The sequence below is a fragment of the Acomys minous genome, assembly GCF_964271855.1.
Source record: "Acomys minous genome assembly, chromosome: 12".
NCBI lineage: Eukaryota > Metazoa > Chordata > Mammalia > Rodentia > Muridae > Acomys > Acomys minous.
The window spans coordinates 101,379,520-101,406,856 of record NC_140493.1 but is presented as its reverse complement, the minus strand read 5'-3'; the positions used below and the strand labels follow the sequence as shown (position 1 = coordinate 101,406,856).

The 27,337-nt window shown below is 46.0% G+C and overlaps 1 protein-coding gene across 4 annotated transcripts in view; it reads right to left on the bottom strand.

The window, feature by feature from the left end:
• Positions 1 to 1,004: 1,004 nt before the first annotated feature.
• Positions 1,005 to 27,337, bottom strand: part of GNA13 (G protein subunit alpha 13) — a 62,880-nt gene continuing 36,547 nt past the window's right edge. Inside the window, exons 4-7 of one of the 4 annotated variants that reach the window (XM_084751405.1) lie at positions 3,409 to 3,458; positions 2,652 to 2,677; positions 2,061 to 2,146; positions 1,205 to 1,366 (exon numbers count right to left, since the gene is read on the bottom strand). In XM_084751405.1, the coding sequence (XP_084607531.1) occupies positions 1,313 to 1,366; positions 2,061 to 2,146; positions 2,652 to 2,677; positions 3,409 to 3,458 (216 nt within the window). In that variant the 3' untranslated portion in view covers positions 1,205 to 1,312. Of the gene's footprint in view, positions 1,367 to 2,060; positions 2,147 to 2,651; positions 2,678 to 3,408; positions 3,459 to 22,234; positions 26,077 to 27,337 lie in introns of those variants that run through there. The other 3 variants (XM_084751406.1, XM_084751407.1, XM_084751404.1) reach the window with 3 other exon arrangements.

Sequence of the window (27,337 nt, the reverse complement as noted above, 5' to 3'; positions counted from 1 at the left end):
GTACGGGTGGGTGACAGGAGCAAGTTTCAGGGCAGTGGCCCCTGTGACCACTGGAGGATGTCCATTATCCTCCAATGACTTCCCCAGTCATGGCTCCAAATGACAGCACAGTGCCCCGTGCTACACAGCTCCTTCTGAGGTTCAGTTTTTCATTTGAGTTCCTCTTTTTCAGTCTCTAAGGTGTGGAGGGAAGGTGTTGGCCTGAAAGAGACGCTCAAATGAAAGAGGAAGTGTCTTAGCATTCAGCAGGCGCAAAGCAGCCACCCACTCTGTCTGTGACCTCTATGGAAACACTGCAGACGTTCTCCTCCGTGTCCTTTCGGACTTTTCTGGGGGCGGGTGCAGCCCTTTCCCCCCCCCTCTTCCCCCCCCAGCAGCCAGAAGCCAGCTTCCTTTCCGTTAGGTCGATGTAAAGCCGATCCAGACCACAGCACCTGCCTGGAAGGCGGGCAGGCCTTCTGCACGCGCTACCCCTGGCCACACGTCCTCCTCCTCCTCCTCCTCGCTGCTTCTCCTGCGCAAGCTGAGAACCACGCTGTAGTTAGTGACGTGGGACCAGGGATCGTCTTGCGTGTTGTGCTGTCTGAGGAGGCCATGCGCTACCCCACCCTGCCTCAAGCTCTCTCTCTAGGCAGTCTTCTATGTCCCCGTCGAATGCCTCTGTGTTTGTGTTGGGGGGGGGGCGGGAGGGGGGAGCGGGGGCTTAGGGGAGGACAGAGGGTGTCTCCATTTTGCTAAATCAGACACCACACCGGGCTTCAGGTCCTGAGCACCCTGGGTCAGAGGATGGAAACAAATGTGATGAAGAGGAAACCAGAAAGTGTGTCACCAGGTGCGACATTAGCATAGTTTTTATGTCTTGTGCAATGCAGAAAATTCGTCTCTATTCAACGACTTGAGGGAAGAAGCCTGTACAGACAAGCAAACTAAAGAAGAAACAGTATCGCTCCTGGTCGGTCGACCCAGAAATACCCCTTGTGAATGTTGGCTACGCTTACAACTTCCGTCTGCTGTGTGTTTTTATTGTTTTGTTTTTTTGGGAGAAGGCAGGACCTCACAAATCACACATTGTACGTTTTCAGTTTACTTCTTACTCCAGAGAGAGCAAAGCTCTTCAGTTTAAGGATGCGTGCTGTCACCACAAATTCAGTCAAGTCATTATGTCACATAAGACTGCAGCCGTTAGGAAGATAAATTGATTCATTTCATACTGCCGTGACACAGAGGGGTGTCTCCAAGGTCTTCAGTTTTTGTTGGTTCGGTTTGGCCTCTTGATGCAGCATCTTGCCACGTAGCCTGAGCTGGTGTAAATTTAAGACACTCTGGCTTCAACTTCCCTGAATGAGGGGATTACAGGTGCTTGGCACTATGTTTGGTTCAGAAAAAAAAAATTCATTTCAAAACAATATATGACTTTGGTATTGTTCATATAAAAACATGTATATGTATGCATAATGTTTGCTAAAACATTTGTCTAAAAGGTAGGCTTTCTGTGCTATTCTTTTCCACTTTTTATTATTTTACATTTCTCCTGCAGTTAGCATTCACTGATTTCATATTTTTAAAAACTTATTCACTTTCAATTTTGTTGTTGTTGTTGTTTTGTTTTGTTTTTTGGGACAGGGTTTCTCTGTACAGCCTTGGTTGTCCAGGACTCAATATGTAGACCAGGCTGGCCTTGAACTCACAGCAATCCACCTGCCTCTGCCTCCTGAGTGCTGGGATTAAAGGCATGCGCCACCACGCCCTGGCTCTCAAAAATTATTTTAATCTCTGCTTATTAATATAAAGTATGTCCATTATTTAGTGAGTGTCAATGAAGGCTACAAAAACATACATGGTATGACACTATTTTCCTATTTTGTATTTTTTTAAATAAATGAACATATTTTAGGGCTGAGAATATAGGTCAGTTGTAGAGCGCTTGCCTGGCACCTGGTCAGGCCTTGCTTTGTGGTTCATAGGTAATGCTTAACTGTCACTGTCTGGGTCTTTTGTTTATTTATTTAAATTTTTTATTTTTAAGATCTCTGTTTTTAGCTGGGCGAGGTGGCACGTACCTGTAATCCTAGCACTCTGGGAGGCAGAGGCAGGCCGATCTCTGGGTGTTCAAGGCCAGCCTTCTCTACATAGGGAGTCTGGGACTCTTGAAAAACAACAACAACAAAGAAAAAAAAAAAAAGGAAAAGAAAGAAGAAAGAAAAGAAATCTCTATTTTTAACTCTGTGGTGTGTGTGTGTGTGTGTGTGTGTGTGTGTGTGTGTGTGTGTGTGCGCGCGCAGGTGCTCATGGAGGTGTCGTATTCCTGGGAGCTGGAGTTGTAAGCTACCTGACATGGGTGCCTGGGAATCAAACTGGGGGATTCTTAGTACATGGTTTTTTTTATTTGTTTGTTTGTTTGTTTTTGGTTTTTTGAGACAGGGTTTCTCTGTGTAGCTTTGGCTGTCCTGGAATCACTTCGTAGACCAGGCTGGCCTTGAACTCACAGAGATCTGCCTGCCTCTGCCTCCTAAGTGCTGGGATTAAAGGTGTGGGCCACCATGCCCGGAAGTACATGCTTTTAACCTCCAAGCATCTTTCTAGTCTCTCTGGGGTCTCTTATACTGATAGTGATTCTATTTATGAGGGTCCCACTGCCATGATCCAGTTACCTCCTTGTCGAGTTTGGTCTTTAGCACTGTAAATTTAAAAAATAAGAAGAAATTACATAGTTTGATTAAAAATTATAAATAAAACATTAATTTACAATGTGAAATTTACACAAATTGTATACATACACATATATAGTTTAAATACTGCATATTTGTTGTATTTTATTTGTTTTGTTTTTTGAGACAGGGTTTCTCTGTGTAGCCTTGGCTGTCCTGGACTCGCTTTGTAGTCTAGGCTGGCCTTGAACTCACAGTGATCCACCTGCCTCTGCCTCCCGAGTGCTGGGGTTAAAGGTGTGTGCCGCCACCACCACCTGGCTTGTATTTTTTAAAAAACATAGTGATATTCCCATGTCTGTGAGAAGAAAGTAATCTTTGGAGTTGAGTTGTGGAAGAGCACAGGCTGGTCTAGGGCAACAGCCACTCAGGGAACTGCTAATCAACACCTGATGGCACAATACAGTGTGGATCCTTGGCTGGCACCATTTGCTCTGTCATTTGACACTATGCCTTTGGATTTTCTGGGTCACTGTTCTCCCCAGCCAGCCAACCAGGAACCTGCAGGGGACCCTGAAGGCGTAAGGGGCAGGTTCCCTGTGGTTTGTTGCGTGGGGGTTCTGTGAGGAGTAAACCAGCCTATTTCCCTGTGTTCCCGAGACTTAAGTCTCAGTACTGGAAGACTATGTGAGAGGTGGGCTTGGAGTCAAGCTGAGGCCCTTGTGGGTCCTTGGTGGCTCATCTCAAACAAGGTACTTACCGCTGGGCCACTTGGGGGCTTTGTTCCCCAAATGAGGACAATAAGAAGCTCTGAGAAAACAAAGTGATAGAGAAAAGTCAATAAGATCTGAGACCAGCACGTCACAGGTGTGTATGAGTCATGACCCAACTACGGTAGGAACAGTAGCTTGGCAAAAGCCGGTGGCCTGCCAGGCGGCAGGTCCTCGTTAGCTAAAAAGCCAGCAGCGGCCACAAGGCGATCATAACATAGTCTCGTGGCTGGACACATTGGTCACAAAGTCTAATTACAGAAGTACTCTTTGACAGAGACAGCCTGTAGATGTGAGTCACTGGGTGGCTAACCCTCGGGCGTGGGGTGTTCCCGGGAAGGAGCTGAGATACACACATCTGAGTGAGACAGAAGGACCAGACCCGGGGAGTTTTCAGTTACAATCCACAGAGCCTTGCTGTTCTAACAGTAGGTGGTCAAATCACTTCCCCACTACTTCCCCCGGGCTGTTTGTGTCTTCGCTCCTGCTTAGGCCTCCTTTCACACTTACACACACCTCTGATGATGCCAGGGTCTGGCCTATAGCCTGGGGTGGGGTGGGGTGGGGTGTCGAATATCTTAAATGGTAATTCAGATAACTTCAGGTTCTACAATACACCCAAACAGGAGAACGAATGCTCTTTTTCACGTGAGCAGCCACGGCTGTAAAGTGGCTTTGGCCCTGATTAGGTTTCTCTGTATAAGGATCCGGGTGGGAGAAGGGGCTGATGACGCCACATTCTTCCTTCTGGATATTTGGATTTCTTATCTGGAGCCTCCTCAAACTTATTTACTTGTCAAAGTGCTTGTTGGCATTTTAAGCTCTTTCCGGTCTGTCTCTGTAGCCTGGCGGTTGGGGTAGCAGAACGGGGCCTCCAGTAGGAACGACAGAGGCTCAGCTGTGTTCCCTCCCGGGTGTCTGTGATGAGGAGATTATGAAACCTAAGTCTGTATCTTTACCTCTGATGCTGGCATGGAATGCTGCTACAGGCATTACATTAAGTAGAGGAAGCCCCCAAGAAATGCTACGTAAAATTTGTACTGTGCACTTAACACCCCAAAGAAGTGGGTTCTGCCATTTTTTTGGAGTAGAGATGCAGAAATGCAAAATGTACTAGCTGGCTGTGATTCTTTCTTCTTCTTCTTCTTCTTCTTCTTCTTCTTCTTCTTCTTCTTCTTCTTCTTCTTCTTCTTCTTCTTCCTCTTCTTCAACAGGGTATCATTGTGTAGCTCTAACTGGTATAAAACTCACCATAGACCACCATGGCCCCATGGCCTCAAACTCATGGAAATCTGCCCGCTGCTGCATCCCAAGTGCCGGGACTAAAGGCATGCACTGCCATGCATGGCTCCAAGTGTACTAGTTGGAATAAAAATGACTTGTTAACTCTGAGTGTAACCAGTAGTCACCCCCGGCACAGCAAGGTCGGACAGCCTCATCACAGAGAAAATGGTGTTAAAGAGATCCTGATGCCATCTGTGCCCCCCGCCATACACACACACACAAACACACACACACACACACACACACACACACACACACACACACACACACACGCATGTGCACCAGAAGAAACAAAGGCAGCTGCCAAGGCTTTCTTCAGTCAGTCAACCCAGGATAGAAAAACAGGGCTTATCACTCAGACATAGGAGAGCCACACAAGGGCCACACAAGGAGCAGTTCAATAAAGGACCTAGAGAGGAGCCAGGGCTGGCTGGCCTCACAGGCAGAAACAGACACTAAAGACTACCCAGGATTCAAGGGGATGGGAAGGCCAGGGCATTCTGACCATCTAGGACAGTACCGTGAAGGTGCAGACTTCTAGCTGCAGTGGACACAGGCTGTGAGGGGCTTCGGAGGGCTTGTGTGGGCGGCAGGAAAAGCAGGGCAGACGCATGCATGCCAGGCCTCAGCAGAATACGCAGCAGGCTGTGTGGCTGAAGGGCTGGGTCTGCGTCTGGCTCATCTCCCAACACTTAGCACAGAACATATGCTCAGTAAAGGTTCGCTGAGCTGGTGGCCTTGCCTCTCGGTTACCGGAAGAAACTGAAGCTGCCCCCTGCAAGAGGTAGTCAGGATGCAAAGCGGTGCGGTGGGTGCAGAGAGTTGATGGAGGATGGACCAAAAGGAAGGCTGGACAGTCAACCTGGGAGCACCATCCTCAGTCACCCTGCCTGGCCAGCGTGGTGGGAGTGGGTTGCAGGGGCCTGGGCTGTGATCCTCCTGCCTTGCCCCGAGTAGCTGGAGCCATGTGTCGTTGCTTCTCTAGGACTTAGCCTCATCCCTGGGAAGGGAAGAAGGAAACGAGAAGTTTCCCTTCTGCTCTGGGACTGTGAGGCTGAGATTTGGTGACTCATGGGAAGGAGGGTGGGTAGGTGGGTGGCGTCAGGGAAAGGAAGGGGCCTGAAAGGTCAAAGATAGGCCTGAGAAGGGCGATGGAGAAAATGATGTGTCTGTCTGGGGGGGAAAAATAGGAAGTGGAGATTGCTGAGCTAAGAGCGGGACACTGACATGTTTGATGTTAGGAAATTTTGGAGCTATGAGGGCATGTCTTCACAGCCAACAGACAATAAAGTCACGAAGCAGAGCTGGGCAGGCTTTCTTTGTACAGCTGAATGTGACCGGGAACAAAGCTCTATGTCCTAATCCAGGACCTATGGGTTGCAATCACACGTGATAGCAGAAAGTGGGTGTCTCCGTAGGTGTGGCTTGGTCAAGTCTTGAGAAGGGGAAAATAAAAAGCCTGGATGGTTACGGGAACACTGTACAGGTATCCTGTGGGAGAGAGCTTGGAGCAACTTGGTACATAGGGAAGATGGTACTGAGAAGAGGCAGGACACTGCAATGCCAGGCATCCCAAATCTGTAACCCTAGCATCCAAAAGGCTGAGTCAAGAGGATCTGATGTTTGAGGCCGTTCTGGACTAAATGGTGAATTCAGACCAGCATGATATATTTTATTATATATATATACTATATAATTATATATAATATAATGCACATTATATATAATATATAATTATATATAATATAATATACATTATATATAATATATATAAAGGAAATACACTCTCCCTCCCTCTCTCTCTCTCTCAAAAACAGGAAAATGAAAACTGGGAAACCCAGCTTTTCCCTTTCTTTGCTCCCTGGTCTGCTAAGATACAAGCAGGTTGCCTCATGTTTCCTTTGTCAGATCAGGAGCATGTCACTTGCTGCACCTTCCCTACTGCAATGGACTGTGTGCCCTTGAACAGTAAGCCCAAGCAAACCTTTCTTCCACGCATTGCTTCTAAGGTTTTGTATCCCTCCCCCTGCAACTCCAATTTGTGCTGTTACTATATTTCTGGGTTCAGGGCCATCCACTGGGGCACAGTCAACCTAGCAGGAACTACACTCTTACAGAAAATGAACTAACACACTCTCTCTCTCTCTCTCTCTCTCTCTCTCTCTCTCTCTCTCTCTCTTTCCCTCTCCTCTCTCTCCCAGAAGCCACCAACTGTCAATAGTTCCTCAGCCAGGGGGTAGGAATTCAGGAGTCCTTTCCACACTCAGCTGGTGTGATCATCTGTAGGTCTGGCACAGGCAATTACGACTGTCGTGAGCTCATGGGTGCAGCAGTTTGTTCATATCCAGAAGACACTGTCTCAGTCTGCCCCTCCCCAGCCTCTGGCTCTTACAATCTTTGCACCATTGTCTGGGATCCGTGGGGCAGGGAGTGTGATATAGATGGCTCATTTGTGGCCGCCCACGCCAAAGACGCTTACTGTCTACATTTTGAACAGTCCTGAATCCCTATGTTAACTAGTGTCTACTGCACAAAGGAACTTCTCCTATGAGTCTGAGAGCTTTATTAGTCTATGAATTCAAAAGCATTTTATGCACCCTGGTGTGGTGGCGCATGCCTTTGATCCCAGCACTAGGGAGGCAGAGGCAGGTAGGTCTCTATGAACTTGAGGCCAGCCTGGTCTACATAGTAAGTTCCAGACCAGCCAAGGCAACATGGTAAGACCTTTTTGTTGTTGTTTTTTTTAATATACCCCCTAGGGGGGCTGGAGAGATGGCTCAGAAGTTAAGAGCACTGTCTGCTCTTCCAGAAGTCCTGAGTTCAGTTCCCAGCAACCACATGGTGGCTCACAACTATCTATAATGAGATCTTGTGCCCTCTTCTGATGTGCAGGTGTACATGGAGGCAGAGCACTGTGTATGTAATAAGTAAATAATTAAAATAAATAAACAAATAAATAAATACACCTCCTAAAAATGGTACTAAGAAGTGTGGCTATTGCTGTGGTAAACCTGACCGTGTGTTTTTAGGCCTTTGGAGACGGCTTGTGGAAGGAATAGAGAATTTGGTCACGTAGCTAGAGAACTCTCCGAATGCTACAAACAGCTTAAGGAGCCGTTCTGTTGGGAGTGTGAAGACTAGAATGCTGACAGAAGTGCGGACAGTGGGGGATGGGGGTGGAGAGATGCTCAGGCGTGTGGACCTGAGTTTGTAAAAGCCGGAAATGAAGACACACATGTCTTGGGGGCAAAAACAAGTGGATTCCAGGACAAGCCGCAACTGCAAAGTCCTGCAAAAGATCATATCTAGGAAAGCAAAACAGTGAAGAAGCAACTGAAACAACATCCCATCGACTTTTAGCCTCCATAGGCATCTGCATGGGAAAACACACCCATGAGCACACAAACACACATACACACACACACACCACACCACACACATACACCACACACACACCACACACACCATACACACATACATACGCACCACACACATATACATACACACCACACACACACACACCACACACACCACACACACATACACACACACACTCACACCACACATACATACACACACATCATACACACACCACACACACACATACATATGCACCACACACATATACATACACACCACACACACATACACACACCACACACACACACACACACCACACACACCACACACACATACACACACACACACACACACACACACATGCACACACCACACACACACATGCACACACCACACACATACACACACATCACACACACATACACACACACACACACACCACACACACCACACACACACACATACACCACACAGAGATAGACAGACAGACAGACAGATGGATGGATTGCTGACAGTGGAAACTGAGTTCATTAGGTCTCAGAGGGAGACAAGCAGTCTATCAGGAATTGGACTAGAGGTCATGTGTGTTATATTCTGGTAAAGAACCTGTTGAGCCTGAATCCTGAACACTGAGTGAGACTGAATCCAAAAATAATGGACTAAGCTGCTTGGCAAAGGGAATTCAAGACAGTATAGTATTCAAGCTATTGCATGGTTACTGCTCCTTGCCTTCAGCCAGATTAACACTAAGACAGAGCAGAAAGATATTTAAGAGATGTGTAGCTTGCCAAGGAAAGGGGCTCAGGCCAGTTTGGAGTCTGTGAACAAAGCACTATGGAGAAAGCAAAGGTAACGACTGACGATAATAAAATCACTCTACACTGGAGCAGTAAGAACGGAGCCTTGGGGCCAAGACCTCCACCCGTTCTATGCCCCACCCAGAGTGGAGAAATTCATTTGAAAGGAAAACAGGTTTAAAGAATCCCTTGCTCCTTAAAAAAAATTTTTTTTTCCTAGGGAAACATTTTCTCAGCTTCAACCCAGGCACCAAGATCATTGCAGCTGTGGTAAATGGGGCAGGCTACCTTTTGAACTAGCAGCATCACTACCCACATGGTACTGATTTTGCAGGCATGTAAATGCAAGAGTTATAGATAGGGTCATAGCACTTGTACTGGGTTCTGGAAAGCCCTTGAAGCGTGGTAATGTCCAGCATTACTGAATTTCGTCCAAGGAGGCCTTGAGAGGCCACTGTGTGGAGCAATGAAGTTAAGGCCTAAGATGCAACAGAAACCCACAATGTTGGAGATTCCAGGACCATAGGACATCTGCTGAGCAAAGCTGAGGTCATGGAGTGGAGCCAGCCCAAGCCAGAGGCTACATGTACATAAGGCGATGAAACTAAAATGGATGATGAGCCAAGCTCACTGGAGCCCAGAGGATGCCACCAAGAGCCTAGGATATTGGACATGAACTACAAGGTTTTTTTCCCTGCTGGGTTTGGTCTTGCTTTGGTGTCTAATGGTTCTATTGCTGTGATGAGCTCCGTGACACGGGTACTGGTAACCAAAATTAAGTCCTCAAGAAGAGCAGCAATGGTTCTTAGCCACCGAGTCTGACCTTTGATATCTGGTTCCTCTCATGTGGAGTGGAATGTTTACTCTGTGTCAAAATACATGAGAAGGGCTCACAGTGAAGGGACTGCCTGAGACTCAGAGGAGACTGTGCACTTTTGAACGGTATTAGAACTGCTGCTAATGTTTGGGGCCCTCTCAGAGACCATACTAAATGCATTTTGTGTTATGAGGACACATCTCTTGCTCACTTCCCCAGCTCCCCCCCCCCCCATATTGAGACATTATCAAAACCTTCTATTCTGCTTTGAAGGTGAAGTGTCCATTATAAATTCTCATGTTTAAATGCTTTACCTCCACCTGGTAGGACTCTTTTGGGAGACTGAATACCTGTTTGGGGGGGGGGTGCGTGGATCCTCACTGGGAGAACTGAGTCACTGGGAAGTGGCCTTGAGGTTTGGTGAGCGAGATCCACTTCCTCTCCCCTCTGTGTATCTTCCCCAGCACAAAGGACTGGAGCCCTTCAAACTGTGAGCCAAAACAGACCCTTCCTCCCTTAAGTGGTTTTTTGTCAGATAGTGTCACGGCAGCGAGAAAAATACTACATCTTCCTACTTTTCAGAAACCGGTTAGAGTTCTTGCTTTGACCTCTCATAAGCTCCACAGTGCCTCTGTTCGCTCACACATGCTGACCCCTCTCCATAGAGCTCTCTTCCCTATCTGTGTCTCTCTTTTCCCTTGTCACAGCTGTGTGTGTATGTGTGTGTGTGTGTGATGTATGTATGTATGTATGTATGTATGTATGTATGTATGTTGCCTGCTACCTCATGAACTTCTCTGGTGAAGCTGGCGCCATCCTCTATAGACTTGGTGCCTTGCAGAAGGTTGCTCTATTAAAGGTGCCTGCCGAGGCAAAGCTCCACACATGGTAAGCTCTCAGCTTTCTCCTTGCCATACTGGCCCATCTAACTGACATGCAGCCTGTGCTGTTCCTCATATGCAAGCATCTTTGCTGTGGTTGTTTGATGCTGCTGTGGGTTTTGAGACAGGATTTCGCTCTGTAGCACAATCTTCTTACCTCTGGCCTTAGCGGCATGGTCTGCCACATACGGCATGACCGGGTACCTTTTAAAAGCATCCTCAAAGCCTGGCCCCAATGCCTTCTCCTCCACCTAAGTGTCCCTGGATCCACCTAGGTGGAAGCAAGTGCTTTCTGGTCCTTTCAAATGTCTCTTAGCTTAGCAATTACTGCATGCTTAGCTTCTGCCTTTGTGCCTGGCTATGAGCACCTCAAATTCCATTCCACGAGTAGATCTTTTTGGTTGTTTTGGTTGGTTGTTTGAGACAGGGTCTCACTATGTAGCCCTGGATGGCTGGCCTCAAACTCGCAGAGATCTGCCTTCTTCTGCCTCCGGAGTATTGGGATTAAAGGCGTGTGCCACCATGCCTAGCATGCAGATCATTTTATCACTAACGGCATCCATCACATAAATGACACAGTAAACACTTAGTAAATTCTGTTACACTCTACAGACTTTCAAACTCTTACATGTATTCAGCAAGCTATTAGATTCTGAGGATTTAGGCATTGGTTGGGGCAGAATTATTCTCTGCCCTTTGAGAGCGGGAACTCTGATCTAGAAATTGACAGGTAGAGAAGGAATCACACCTTTTCTTCCCCCAACCATGCTTCCTTCTTCCTTTATCCTCCTTCCTTCTCCTTTTTCTCCTCTTTCCTCCTTTTCCCTCTCCTCTCCATCCCTTCCTCCCTCATTTCTCCTTTCCCTGCTCCCTTCATCTTTTCCCCCTCTCCCTCTCTCTTTCCTTCCCTCTCCATCCTAGTCCAGTACTAGAAAACAGACTCGACCTTGTACACGCTGAGCAAACACTCTGGCCATGGAGGTTAGCCCAGTCTCCAAATTATATTTTTAAAGTAGCCTTGATGAGGTATGATTTGCATACCATAATATGCACTCGGCAGGTAGTTTTTAGTATAGTTACAGAGTTGCACAACTGTAGCAATATGACTACATCTGCCTCAAAGCCCCCTCCACTGCCGTTTGTCCTGTTTCCACTGCGGCCTCTATATTTGCATACTCTGGACATCTGCTGCAAATAGGACCTGACGGTCTGATTGTGAGGGTGAATCATTTTGTAACTCGCTTCTTTCACTTTGCATAGTTGTTTTTTTGTGCTTCAGCCATGTGGCAACATCGCTAAATACTTCATCTCTTTTCATCCTGAACGCAATCCACTGCATGGCTACACCATGTTTTATTTAGCCATCCATCAGCAATGGAACACTTTGGGTCCTGGCGCTTTTTCACTGATTGTAGATCATACTGTTCTGAACACTCGTGCACAAACTTTTGTGTGAATGTTTTCATTTCTCCTGGGTCTAAAATGACCACAACACAGGTTAATTGTCTTGGTTAGGGTTTCTATGGGGTTTCTATTGTGATAAAACACCATGACTAAAAGCAACTCTCAGGTCAGGGCAGGAACTCAAGGCAAGAACCTGGAGGCAGGCACTGAACCAGAGGCCATGGAAGAGTGCTGCTTACTAGCTTGCTGTTTATGGTTTGCTCAGCTTAATTTTTTTAAAAAAATAGAACCCAGGACCACCTGGCTAGGGATGACACCATCTACATTGGGACGGACTTTCCAGATCAAGAGAATTGAATAGAAACCTCAAATTCATGTGCATGTGTGTGTGCATGCATATGTGTGTGCGTGTGTGTGTGTGTGTGTGTGTGTGTGTGTGTGTGTTATTGTTTGTTCTTTGTTTTGGAGATGCGGGGTCTTACTCTTACTGTGTAGTCCTGGCTGGATAATTTGCTATGTAGACCAGGCTGGTCTCAAACTCACAGAGCTCTGCCTGCCTTTACCTCCCGAGTACTGGGATTAAAAGTGTGGGTCATCACCACCAAGCTGGAGGGTCAAATTTGTTTTGTTTTGTTTTTTTATTTGTATCCATTTTTATTTGCTTATTTTATGTGTGTATGTGCACACATGCCTCCATGTGTCCATATTGCACATGGAAATCAAAGGACAACTTTCAGGAGTTGGTTTTCTCCTTCTACCAAGTGGGTTTCAGGAATTGAACTCAGGCCCTCAGGCTTGTGCAAGAAGTACATTAGCCTGCTGAGCCATCTTGATCTTTTTTTGTTTGTTTTTGTTTTTGTTTTTCAAGACAGGGTTTCTCTGTGTAGCCTTGACTGTCCTGGACTCACTTTGTAGACCAAGCTGACCTCGAACTCACAGCAATCCACCTGCCTCTGCCTCCCAAATGCTGGGATTAAAGGCATGCACCACCACCGCCTGGCCATGTGCTTTTGTTTTAAAATAGGATCTTGGTATTGTATAATTCAGGCTGGCCTCAAACTCACTATTTGCCTGAGGCTGGCCTTGAACTTGTGTCACTCCTCCCTGCCTCAGCCTCCTGAATGCTGAGATTATGGATAGGAATCACCTCATTCACCTGAAAACTTACATTTTTTTGTTTTGTTTTGTTTTTAAGACAGGGTCTCCCTACATAACCTTGGTTGCTTAGGTAGACCAGGCTGCCCTCAGACTCACAGAGATCTACCTGCTTCTGCCTCCTGAGTGCTAGAATTAAAAGCATGAGCTACCACGCCTGGCTGAAGGCTCAGCTTCTATGGAGTCATTGCCACATAAATCTTGGTTGCTTGAAAACCACGCTAAAGCAAGGATCAGCATTCAGGAAATAAAGCCTGTGTTTTGGAGGCCGAGTGTCCTTCCTGACGCCGGGTTCACTGATGATCTTAAGCTGGTTTTTGTAAACAATCACAGGAACGTCTTCGGAGATAAGCCATGCACTGCCAGAAAATGTCCCTGGACGTCCCTGTCGCCTGCGACCCTAATAGGGAAATTGTTTTCTTGACTCCAAGCACATCACTCGTCTGGCATCTAAGCCAGGGAACTGATTGACCTTTTAAGGCCCATACTTCTCAGACCCTATAGGGTTTTGTAAACAGCACTGAACCCTAATGCTGGCTTTGGACTTGACTATCAAAGAGTGCAGGCCGCCCCCGTTGAGAGTCTCAGATGGGCCCAAGGATGGCTTGGGGCTAAGATCACACTCACTGAGACCACAGGACGAAAACCTTGCGGGGGACCCAGGTTCAGTTCCCAGTAACCACATAGCATCTAACAACCATTCCAGGTCCAGAGGATCTGATTCCCTCTTCTGACCTCAGGGTATCAGCGCATGCATGCTGCGCATACATACACATAAACAAAACACTCAGACACATAAAAGAAAAAGAACTAAATCTTAGCTGGAGAGATGGGCCATCAGTTAGGGAATTTAGTTCTTAGAACCCATGTCAGGCTGACTCCTGCTCCAGGAGATACGATGCCTCTGGCTTCCACAGGCACCCTACACAAGTGACATACATTCAGACAGACACATGTGTACATACATGACTAAAAGTAAAATAAAGCTCCTTAAAAATAAAGAACCTCAGAGCTGGTGAGCTAACTCAGCAGACAGAGGAGCCTGCTGCCAAGCCTGACAGTCTGAGCTCAGTCTCTGAGATCTACATGTTGAAAGAAGAGAACCGTGGGCTGGAAAGATGGCTCAGTGGGTAAGAGCACTGTCCTTCCAAATGACCCGGGTTTAATTCCCAGCCATCACATGGCAGCTCACAACTGTCTGTAATTCCAGTTCCAATGGCGCTGACACCCTCACTCTAAAATAAAATTAAATAAATTAATTTTTTTTAAAGGAGAGAACTGACTCCTGCAAGTTGTATTCTGACACAACACACACACACCACATTAATTAATTAAAATGTAATAAAAAAACAAAAAGAAAAAAACAACAACAAAAAAGAAAATTTTAAAAAATGTAATTTTAACAATCTCAGTTGGCAGCTAGGAGGCACAGGTTGTCATCCCACGACTTGGGAAGTGGAGGCGAGAGGCTCAAGAGTTCAAAGTCATCCTTGGATACTTGATGAGCCCAAGGCCAGTCCAAGGTACATGAAGCTCTGCTGAAAAAAAAGCACAATCAAACCAAATAATAATCGGAGTTGGTAGAGCTGGGTATGGAAGCTAGCACCAGTAATCCCAGTGTTCAGGATGGGCCATGAGTCTGAGCTTAGTGAGACAAGATGGTGAGCTCCTGTGGAGGGCAAAGGTGATTTCCACAGCTGTGCCCCACCTTGACTTCTGAGGCAGAGTCTCCCACTTGAACCCACAACTCACGGATTCAGCTGGTCAGCTTTCTCCATGGATCCCATGTCTCTGCCCCCAGAATGCAGGAGGACTTACACGTATGTGGGTGCTGTGAGGCAAGTTCTTTACCTGTTGAGCTATTCCCTCAGCTCCAGTGGGACTTTAAAAACATATAGTATAGATTGAGGCCTGCAAGGTACCTACACATTAGGGCCTCAGCCCTACTATTTATGGAACCCTAAAGCCAATATATAAATACATACATACACACACATGCATATACATACACAGATACATGCAAACATATGTACATATACACACATACATGCATGCATATATACATATTCACACATGCATACATGCATGCATACATACCCAAACACACATATGCAATACATACATGCATGCACGCATACATACAAGTGCACACACATGCATGCACACATCCATGGATGCCCACACACATATACTTACATACATGCACCTACACACATTATATATATATATATATACACACATACATACATACATACATACATACATACACACACGCAGACAGGCTCCAAATAACCTAGCCTGCCAAAGATGAGAACCAAGGACTCAGTCACCAGTCTCATGACACCAACTTTGGTCATCTGGCTCCCAGCCTAGCTCTCAACTGTCGAGAGATAGTGGGGCAGCCCAGCTTGCCCAGACTGAAGAACCACTCAAGCTACTCATGGACCAGGACGAATAAAGCAGGTGTTGTTTTCAGCCGCTAGGTTCTGGAGAGACTTGTGAACAACAGAAGCTGAGCTACAATCTGACATATGACAGTCATTTCCCTTCTAATTGCCGCCATCATCCCCTAAAATGGAGGAGCCGGATCAGTCAGACACTTACAACTGCTCAGAAAATGATTAAACATTTAAAACATCAGATATCAAAATTTTTCTTTCAAAACAATTTTCAAACTAAGAAAAGTATTCTGTCAGCCGGGCGTGGTGGCGCACGCCTTTAATCCCAGCACTTGGGAGGCAGAGGCAGGTGGATCTCTGTGAGTTCGAGGCCAGCCTGGTGTACAAAGTGAGTCCAGGATAGCCAAGGCTACACAGAGAAACCCTATCTCGAAGGAAAAAAGAAAAAGAAAGAAAGGAAAATATTCTGTCTTTTAAAGATATGTAATGGAAAATATCAGTGATAAGTACATGATACAAAGTCATGGGATTTGCTCCAAGACAGTCTATGCTAGAAGTAGGGAAAGGTTCAGATATATGAAGGTAACCAGTTCGACCATGAGCCAGTGACTTCTTGTTGTTTTGTTTGGTTGGGTGGGTTTCTGAGACAGTCCTGGTGTGTACCTCTGCTAGGGCTGGGAATTTCTATGTAGCCCAGGCTAGCCTTGAGCTCATGGCAATCCTCATACTTTGGCCTCCTGGGTGCTTGGCTCACAGGTACGTGTCATTATGCCGTCGTGAGTAACTCGGGAAGCTGACTGGTATGTGTGGGCTTATTACCCTAGTCTCTCTTAGATTTTCTTTTCTTCTTCTTCTTCTTCTTCTTCTTCTTCTTCTTCTTCTTCTTCTTCTTCTTCTTCTTCTTCGAGACAGGGTTTCTCTGTGTAACAGCTCTGGCTGTCCTGGACTTGCTTTGTGGACCTGGCTGGCCTTGAACTCACAGAGATCTGTTTGCCTCTGCACCCCCAAGTGCTAGGATTAAAGGAGTGCACCATCAGGCCAGGCTTTCTGTCTTTCTTTCTTTTTTTTATTTTAAGATGTATTCTATTGGTGTGTCTGTGTGAGTGGATGTCTATGTATCTGTATGGGTGCTCACACCACTGGGAACGCTGAGCACAGGGCTTCAGGTAGCCTCCGGCGTTGCCCTCCACTGAAGTTTTCCCTTTGCAGGCAGGATCTCTTTCCACCTGTGCCTTGTGTTTCCTGGGCTAGGCTGGGAGCCACCAAGCTCCAGAAGTCCTGACTCTGCCTTCCTTAAATGTGGGGTTACAGGCATGGGTATAGCATTCCCCGCCTGCTATGTGGGTGCTGGGACTGAAATTCCAGCAGCAAACACCCTTCACTGCTGAGCCATCTCCAGCCCCATTCAAACTTTTTCTATAAGATGGTTGAAAGAAAGAAAGAATGAATGAATGAAAGAAAGTCAAAGCAAACAGAGATGTGAAAATCAAGACAACAGACTCACTTTGTAGACCAGGCTGGCCTCAAACACAGAGCTCCACCTGCTTCTGCCTCCTAAGTGCTAGGATTAAAGGTCTTTGCCACCATGCCTGGCCCCCATATCACCAACTTTGAAAAAAACGTCATTGCTTCTGTGCTGTCTTATGGGGAGAAGAATCCTTTCTCCCCTTAGCTCAGTGTGAATTCTAGACACAACTTCTCTTAACATTCTTGTGAGGAAACACACAATGGTGACACAGGTAGCTGAGCACCTAGTTTATATTAAAAACTAATTTGAGCTGCTTTTTTTCCTTTGCCTATTTCAAAATTTTAAGAAAGAGCTCTGGCAACATCGAGTTCACAGTGTCCCCTCCTCTAGAGCATTGGATTCAAGGGCCCCATTCATGTGTGAGGAAAGACCACAGCATGTATTTTAGGACACTGCCTGAGGTTGTACATTTTGAGAGGACCTGTCTAATTTCCCAAGTCTCCCACACAACTCAGGTTTAACCTATAAACCTTGGGTTTCTTGAGACCAAAAGGCTTCCTTTCTCTTCCAACAACCCACACTGGGAAACTGAACAGCTCACTGAGTTCATCTTATTCCAGCCTGTCAGTTAACCTTGAACGTGCCAAAGCACTTCTCCGACAGGAGTTGGAGGCTTAGCTATCTCTTTTTCCAGCAGTGAGTTCCCTTGCTTCAACAACAGAGCAAAGTTTTAGCTTTGATCTGTATGTGTTGGCGTGTGTGTGTGTGTGTGTGTGTGTGTGTGTGTGTGTGTGTAGTTTGCCATGCATGTGTTAGGGGGAGCTCATGCATATGTGTAGGGGAGGAGTTCATGCATGTGGGTGGGGTGTGCCCATGCATGCACCAGTATGGGAACCTATATGTATGTATGCGTGCATGTGTATCTCAAGCATGTGTGTGTGTGTGTGTGTGTGTGTAGTTTGCCATGCATGTGTTAGGGGAGGCGCATGCATATGTGTAGGGGAGGAGTTCATGCATGTGGGTGGGGTGTGCCCATGCATGCACCAGTATGGGAACCCATGTGTATGTATGCGTGCATGTGCATCTCAAGCGTGTGTGTGTGTGTGTGTGTGTGTGTAGACCATCAGTAGACATCTCTATCACTCTCCACCTGGTTTTTTGGGACAGGACCACTCACTCACTGATCCTAGAGCTTGCTGTTCGGGCAAGGCGCGCTGGCAGCCAGCTCCCTGGACCTGCTTGTCCCCTCCTCCCACGCTGGGTGACAGATGTGCAGCACTGCACCTGCTAGCTGCTGGGGATCTGAGCTCAGGTCCTCATGTGTGTGCTACAAGCCCTTCACCCCCTGAGCCTTCTCCCCGCCAAAGCATTTTCTTTCTCTTTCTCGTTTTCAAGCCTTTTGTTTTGAGGGGAATTCCAATGTTCACATTAGTTTCAATTGCCGAAACCTCACCGGCAGCCTTTAAGAACCTGTCTCTGAAGTCACACATTTTCAACATTTACATAAAGCCCAAATTCCGTATTGTAATCTTTTTTCAGGATCCAGAGCCAAGTTTCATGTGAAAAGTGAGGCTCTGGAGCCAACTGCTGAGGAGTCCTGTGTTGTTGCTGGCCATTTCTTTCCACCTGCTGGCAGGCCCAGCTGAGGGAAACCATGTTCACTTAGGGGAAGAGAGGCATCGGGGAGCTTCCAGTAAGTGCCAGTCAGGAACAGACTCTTGAGTTGGGCAGATGCTCCGTGGATAAAGCACTTGCCATTCAAGTGTGAGGACGGACTGGAGCTGTGGACCCCACCCATAATCCCAGCCCTGGAAAGGGGACTGGGAGCAAGCCAGCCAGCTTGCTGAGCTCTGGGTTCAGTTGAGAAACTGCCTCTATGAAAAAGATGGAGAGCTGTAACTAATACGCCTAACGTTAGCACCGGGCCTGTGCACACTCATACATACATTTGGACAGATAGTCACATACAGAGATGCAAAAAAAAGATACAGGTAGCTGTAACACCAACACTTAGGAGGCTGAGGCAGGAGGAGCAAAAGTTCAAGACCAGATTGGGCTACGGAATGAGGCTATCATCTCTTATGAGAAGTGAAAAACAGAACAAAACAACAAAAACAAAAACACAGCACCACCAGCAGCAGCAGCAGCAGCAACAACAAAAGAACCCTTGACAACTTGTAACTTAGCTGCTCACAAGAGGTAAGGAAGTAGTTCTTGACCCCTCTGAGAGCTGAAGAACTCTTTCACAGGGTCACCTAAGACCATCGGAAAACACAGATATTTACATTATGATTCATAACAGGAGCAAAATTATAGTTAGGAAGTAGCAACAAAAATAATTTCAAGGTTGAGGGTCTGCATGCACAATAGGCTGCATGCATTAAAGGGTTGCAGCATAAGGAAGGCTGGGAACCACTGGGTGTCACATATACTTGACATGGTTTCATGAAAACGGCACTTTTGTGTGGTATGTTGTGTGTGGTCTGTGTATACACTTGTCAGTATGGGCTTGTACATGAGTGCATGCAAGCTCATGTGTGTGTGTGTGTGTGTGTGTGTGTGTGTGTGTGTGTAAGCCAGGTCTTTATCACATGGTCTTTATCCCGCTCCAATTTTTTGCAACACCAATGCCAGAGCTTATAGATTCAGCCAGGCTGACCAGCCAATGAGCTTCTGGGATCTATCTACCAATCACTATTGCTGATGGTACAGGTGAGGCCACACCTGCCTTTTTTTTTTTTTAAGATTTATTTATTATGTATACAATGCACATCAGATCACATTATAGATGGTTGTGAGCTACCATGTGGTTGCTGGGAATTGAACTCAGGACCTCTGGAAGAGCAGTCAGTGCTCTTAACCGCTGAGCCATCTCTCCAGCCCCCACACCTGCCTTTTTAACTTGAGTTTTGGGGAGTCAAACTAAAGTCTTCTTAAAGGACCTCCTCAGGCAGAAAACAGTTCTACTATGGTCTCTGGGCTGGCCATCTGTCTTCGTAAATAGATCTATGGGAATACACAACAGGAAAATGGTATTTCTGTGGTTCTAAACCCTATCACGGTGTCTAATGAGAAAGGGTCAGAACGTGAGGTGTTAATTGGGAAAGCGGTTTATAGGGCAAAATGCTGGAATCCTTGCTGTCTTGCTCCCTTCCAACTCTTCCCCAGCTCTGTATTCTAAAATAAGGTTTACTGGAGGGAAAAAAATATCAGCGATGACGTGTTAGGTTTTTTTTTTTTTTTTTTTTTTGGAAATATCAGTTTGGTTCAACAGGCTTAAGAGCAAGCCTGCTGTAACTGATGACTCTGGAACCCAGAAGCCTTCAGACATCCTGTTTCTGTCTCCAAGGGTAGCTGCGAGTGGGGCACTAGGGCACTTCCCTCTTCCTGCTTTACACCGTAGGAACCTGAGGACTGTGAAGGCCACATCTCCACCTTCACTCAGGAGCTGTTTCTACAGGAGCAGAGACTTGGAGATGCAGAGGTCCCCACACCTTCAGCAGGGTGTACAAACTTCTGCTTTCAAATGTGAAATTCATCCCCGGCTCCACACTCAAGTTAAAATAACATCATGCTATCAAATCGCTTATAAATGTTTATTAAATGTCAGTGATTTTTACAAGGCAAATATTAATAGTAAAGAGACAAATTTTGCAAAATATGTACAAAAGTAAGAAGCCTTAATGAATAGCAACTTGGCTTATAAAATGAAAGCATTCTTTCCATTCTTAGACCTCCTGTAGGAATAATTTACTGCTACTCTCCAGCTAACGCACTGACCAAAATATGTACAACAGTATCAGATAATGTGCTTAGTTCCTGGAAAGGTATAAAAAGATGTATGGAAAAAAATAAACCTAAGCCACCAACACTTTTACACAAGGTTGTATACACCATGTCTCCTTAGAGACAGCATTTGGGAGGGTTGCTGGGTGTGCCTCTGCTAAGGCTTCTTGTGTGCCCCATGAGCTTGCCCGTGACAGAGGAGTCATCCAGGCTATTTTGCGAATCTGCATTCAAGTAAGATGTAAAGAGAAGGTACCCAGTATGTAGTCTGCTTCATTAGCATATGCCCCGAGCAAGCACACACTGCCTCCTTCCTCCCTGTCATTATGGTACTATCAAACAGGCACTGTTAGTGCCAGAACTGCCACTCACTTTTGGCAGTGTTGTATTTGTGAATGAAATCAGAATTACATTCCGAGAAGATGGTTTAATATGATCAGTGGTCATCACAGAGTGAGAAGTTATGCCTTGAGGATTCAGGTAGGCTTCAAGGCATCTGGAAATGTCATCACTACTAACACAGCAACGGTCACAAAAGCCGCATTATAACCCATAAAACACTGCCAACATAACGAGCGCTTTATTAGGAAACCAAGTGGTGATCTCTGTACTTGGGATGTTGAGCCAGCCAGGAGGATCTCAAATTCAAGACCTGTCTGGGGCACACAGGGAACCCCTGTCTCAAAAGCACACAGAATACAAGCCAACAAACATAAAACCATGCTCTGTGCCATCCCCGGTGCTAAGAACTGGACGGTTAGACCTGACTGCTACCTATGGGGACGAACAGGTAAATTCAAACGCTGATCTACATTCAGGTGGACGGAAGAATGCTAGTGGATAAACACTGCTTCGATGAACCTGCTAACCCCCTGCCAGGCAAGGCTAGCAGCATCTAGCTGATGGTATCTGAAAAGCTATCACCAGGGTTTGACACAAAACTCTACCTCTATTGTAAGCTGACTAAGCCCTAACCTCGTACCATAAGGAAACAGGCATCATGCATCATCGTGTGCACTCCTGCTTCCTTTCTAGGCTGAAAAGCCAATCATTTCCCAGCTTTAACAAAGAGAGGGCGTGGGGTGGGGGGTGGAGAAGCAGAAAGTACTTTCATTCAAACATCACAAAAAAAAAAAAAAAAAAGGGAGAGAGAGAGAGATCACTTGTGCCAGGCATGGTGGCACATGCCTTCAATCCCAGCACTCGGGAAGCAGAGGCAGGCTGATTGTTGTGAGTTCAAGGCCACCCTGGTCTACAAAGTGAGTCTACAATAGCCAAGGCTACAGAGAAATCCTGTCTCAAAAAACAAACAACAAACAAAAATCACTTGACTTGTGAATTCAACATGCTGAAATCACAGGAAAGAGACACAAAACCAAAATCTTATTTCCAAATGAAAAGGACCTGCAAATTTTTATTCTCCATCTTTCAAATAAGATGAAAAGAAATGAAAGTGGAACACAGCTGCTTTCTCTAGGTTTATTAGGGAATTTGTTACAAAGTGGACTGAGCTTTACAGGTAGGATGCATGGGTTCATACAGGAAATTCCGATTTACACCAACATGTGGGTCTTCTCAAAAGAAAAATGACATTGCTACAAATTGCAACCTGGAGTCACGTTTCAAATGATTTGTTGGGGTTTTGCCTAAATGTATCATTAAATAATGAAAGCACCAATTTGAGGGTTTTCCAAACAGCTTGAGTTTCAGGATATAACCACATGACTTGGCCATTTTATTCTTCATATAAACGAGGCATAACCGGATGTGAAGGGCAATGCTGAGGAATATATCCCATCCAAACAGAAGCCCTAGCAACTGGGCGTACACTGGAAGGTAAGAGTCACTGAAGGGCACATGTTTCTGCTGCATCGAACAACACTTTTTGTCACTCCTGGCCTAATGTGGTCTTACTCTCTTACTTTAATTAACAGCTGCCACCAACTTAACAGCATTTCTGTGTAGACTTGAGGACCCTCCAGGTGTGAAGTACTCACAATACACTACAATAGGGAAAACCAATGTGTTCCTCTTCAGGACATCCTGTCTGGCTTGGCTGCAGCTTCTCTCCTTTTCAGATAGAGAAACTGATTGGAGACTTCAATTTAATACAGATAGCATTTGGCAGAAAGCTACATTTCAGGCCAGTAAAAATATTTAAGTGGCAGAAGCACGCCTTGAATTAAGATCTCAAAGCATGGAACAAAGCCCTTTCACCATTTAAAAAAAAAAATTAAGGTCTAAATTTGTGTTGGTTTTTCATTTCTAAGGCAACTCTGTAAAAATAGAAAAAAAATTCAAAGTCAACCAAGACATTTGTGTGATCGTTTGTCAGTATGCAGGAAGGGTGCAGGATTTCAGAACAGAGAAATCTGTAATTAGGCACAGGTCATTGCACTTACCCCCAAGACTTGCAAAGTCCAATGCCCCATGGAGCCTTAGCTCCAACTTACGGTTTAGGGATTGGGGGAAGTCAGCACAGTGAGGGTCGAGCACCTTTTCAATTCTGTTGGCTAAATTTTGTCTCCCTCTTCACACAACAATACTTCAATTCACAAAAGGACCTGACTTTCAGGATGTCCATGTCATGACTCTTCAAATGGGGACCAAGGCATGTTGGCAGAGGCTCAAGGTTCTTTGAATTCTAGAGAACCCTGTATAAGTTACATGTAAGTAAGCCACCACTCAGAATGCATCTAGACTGCATTTGGCTCTGGAATGCTGCATGTTTCAGAAAGAGGGCGCAGATGTCCAGAGAGATGTTGTCTCTAGCTGGACGCGCTTGTCATTTCTTGGTAACAGTGACAATGGAGAAAGTCGGTGATCCCGCTTTGTCAGGCAGTAAGTACTTCTGTTCTCATCACAGCGCCTAAGGGTAACCAGATACAACTGCCTTCTGGAGGGACTGGCTCCTGCTTTCACCACAGTTAGTCTTGGCCAATGAACAAGAATGCTTGCTAAATTAACGTAGAACAAAACAAGTGTTACCGTGTGCACGGTCAAATGTTCATCAGCACTGGAGTTATGCTAACCCCATGAATTTAATGACATATTCTTTTTGGCAAAAGGACTAGATGTAGAACCATTCAAATACACAGGGACTACACTGACCACACCTGCACTGTGCTGCTGGAGTACATGTCTTAAGCTCATGTATTGCCAAGGTTAAGGAAACACTGGAATTTATAAACAAAATGACAGTGAAAATTCAAATCCAAGACAAGTCAGAACACATCACGAAGCCCAGCGCTCACACCTGCCAGCATAAGGAAAGCTAGTGCCTGTGAGCCTCAAGTTTGACCAATCTTTCAGGGCCCCGTCTCTTGCCTGAGAAAAGTCACATGGTAAAGCAACGGCACCAGAGTCCTCATGCACTCTACAGAGAAAGCAGGGACATGCTCAGGCTCTACAAACTCACAAGGCAGTTGGAACACGACAAGTGTTTTGGTACATCAGTAACTATGGATTTATCTTATCACAAAGCTACTTCATGGGCACGGTTTAACATGGGCAGTGGTGTGTGTGTGTGTGTGTGTGTGTGTGTGTGTGTGTGTGTGTGTGTGTGTGTGTGTGTGTGTGTGTGTGTGTGTGTGTGTGTGTAAGGCAAACCTCTTTAAGTAGGGACCGAAAGAATTACTTATGCTTAGATGCATTCTTAAGACATTCAAATGTACCTCAATAAAGCTGCAAGACAAGGACACCACCAACACATACAAACTGTCTACAGAGACACGGACAAGGAATAGGGCGCTCAAAGAATGCTTTCTTGACTATTTCACAGGGAAATACTGCCCACCAAGCTCTCAGTGACAAAAGAATGCCGCAAACGCTGCAGTTCAGAGTTGCTGAGATTCGGCCAGGAGGGCAAAAGAAAGAGGACCCAGCAGTGACTCCCTCCAGCAAGGCACAGAATCAAATGAGACAGACCCAACCTCACCCGTGGCACTCTGGAAGCGCTAGGCTGATGGCTGTTCCTGAGGTGCTTGCCCTTTCTCGTTGTTACTATGGCCAAACTGTTTCTAACATGGCACATCAAGTTACTGACACTTAAATATAGAAAAGGAAAACTGCATGTCACTGGTTACCTTAGGTCAACACAGCACATGTACCATTTGTGAACGCATCAGCGTCAGGCTGAATTCCATGTTGTAAACTTAAACACTAAGACATTACCTTCGGGGGAAAGACGAAAGCTACTGCTGTGCATGTAAGCAATGACACGCACAGGAAGGCCGAGCCTCTGGAGACAGGCTGCTGTTCCTCCACCCTTTCTCTAGCAGCCCTCTCAGAACAGGGCGCACTCTAGCTGGGCATGTCGCTACTGTGTAAGGCACTCTCGTGGGTCTCCTCCTAGCGCCGAACGTTCACAGTCCCATCGCTGCAAGTACTTAAGGACACTGCCTATTCTTGGCACTGCAGGAGAATTCAGTTCGCAAGCAGAAGAATTTTAAGCCTGAACTATACCTAGTGTGAGGTTAGACAGGAAGTTATAACTGGACTTGAAGGGAAGCCACAGAGAAACCGATCAAAGCCTGAATTCCAGCAGATATTGGCAATGTGTTAATTCAGCAGCTTTCAGCCAAAAACTAAAGGCCACAGAAGAACTAAGATTTCCAAGAAGTTAGACACAGAATTGAGATCTTTCTAACTGCTGTTGTAAACTGCTATTTAAAAAAAAAAAAAAAAAAAGGACAAACAGAACCATCACAACCACAACAAGGTCCGGTCTCGGCGTCACTGCAGCATGAGCTGCTTGAGGTTGTCGTGAAGGATGGTGTCCTTCACGTCCCGGAACACGAGGCGGATGTTCTCCGTGTTGATGGCGGTGGTGAAGTGGTGGTACAGCGGCCTCTGCTGCTGGTCCCGGCGTTTGCCCCGGAAGCATTCCACCAGAAACTTTTGGACGTCTCTTAAGCAGTGTGGGTCCCCTTCAAATTCTAGGAAATAGTCTTTGATACTCACAACTTGCACTTTCTCCTCAAGCAAGTCTGTCTTGTTTAAGAAGAGAATTATAGAGACATTGCTGAAAACCCGGTTATTGACAATAGTTTCAAAAATGTTCAGAGATTCTGTAAGGCGATTGGTCAGGCGATCCTCCATAAGCACCTGGTCAAATTCACTTGAAGAAACAAGGAAGAGTATTGATGTCACACTGTCAAAGCATTCAAACCAGCGTTTCCGTTCTGACCTCTGGCCACCTACATCAACCATTTTGAAAGGAACATTTTTAATTTCAAAGTCGTACTCATGGATGCCTTTGGTGGGTCTTCTGGCAAGCAGGATATCTTGCTGTGACGGAATGTAATCCTGGAAGAGAAAGGCTTTATACTTAGGAGTCCAGTAAATGGATGTGCAAATTAAATGCTAATAACAATTTTAAAAAAAGAGCAGGGCATGGTGGCACATGCCTTTGATCCCAGCACTCAAGAGGCAGAGGTAGGTGGATCGCTGTGAGTTCGAGGCCACCCTGGTCTACAAAGCGAGTCCAGGATAGCCAAGGCTACATAGAGAAACCTTGTCCGGAAAAAAACAAAACAAAATAAAACAAAACAAAACAACAAAAAAGACAAGGTCTGGCTAGCCTCCTCTAGCTGGAGACCCTTCCACATGCTGGAATCCCAGGTGTTGTGGCTTCACAGCTGACACACTACTCACATGTAAGTGGACCTCCCAGCAGATTTCCCTCACCTGCACTACCCAGTAAGGCCAAGCTAGAACAGTGTCAGTGCCCATGTGTCCCCATGCTGTTCCTTGGCCCTAAAAACCGAAGGATCTGAGAATGGAATTCATGAGGCACACTTCTCACGCCTGGTTCTAAGCTACTCTCTAGTTCATTACAGAAGCTTCTTTACCTCTCTCTCTCTCCCTCTCTTCCCCCCCCCCTCTCTCTCTCTCTCACACACACACACACACACACACACACACACACACACACACTCCTCCATGACTCTGAATAAGCTCCATGCTGTCACCATGTGGGAAACACTTTATCTAGCACAAGTGATTAACCATATGCATTTCAGACCACAGGCCAGTCTGTTTCCAGACGACAGTTCAAGTGGCTCTCACTCACTGATGAAGAGCACACTCTGAGCACCACTCTTCTGCTGAGGAATGGGATGCCCTCACCCAGAGGACAGCCACACCTGGCACACTTGTCTTGGAAGAGCATCACTGCCAGGACTGTTAGCTCCTCCTGAGCTCTTTGTGTAAGCATTCATTCCATACTTACCAGGCTGGCACTAGACTTGTGATGCCCTCTTGCCTCTGCCCCGCGTGCTAGGATCATACATTCACTCTCAAGCACAAGTATGCACATACGTAGGTGTAAGGCCAAGTCTTGCTATGTTGCCCTGGCTGACCTGGAACTTGTTGACAATTCTCCTGCCTTAGTCTTGCAAGTACTAAGATCCCAGATCCTGCCACCACGCCTGGCTTTCCAGACCCTGTGAGCAGGGAAACGTAAGACCTTGAATAAAGGCAGCTGCTGGTCGAGGGAGTGAGCAACTACACGCCGGCAGCACACTTCCTTACACTCTCTGACTGGTTCTTCCTTCTTAGGCTAGTA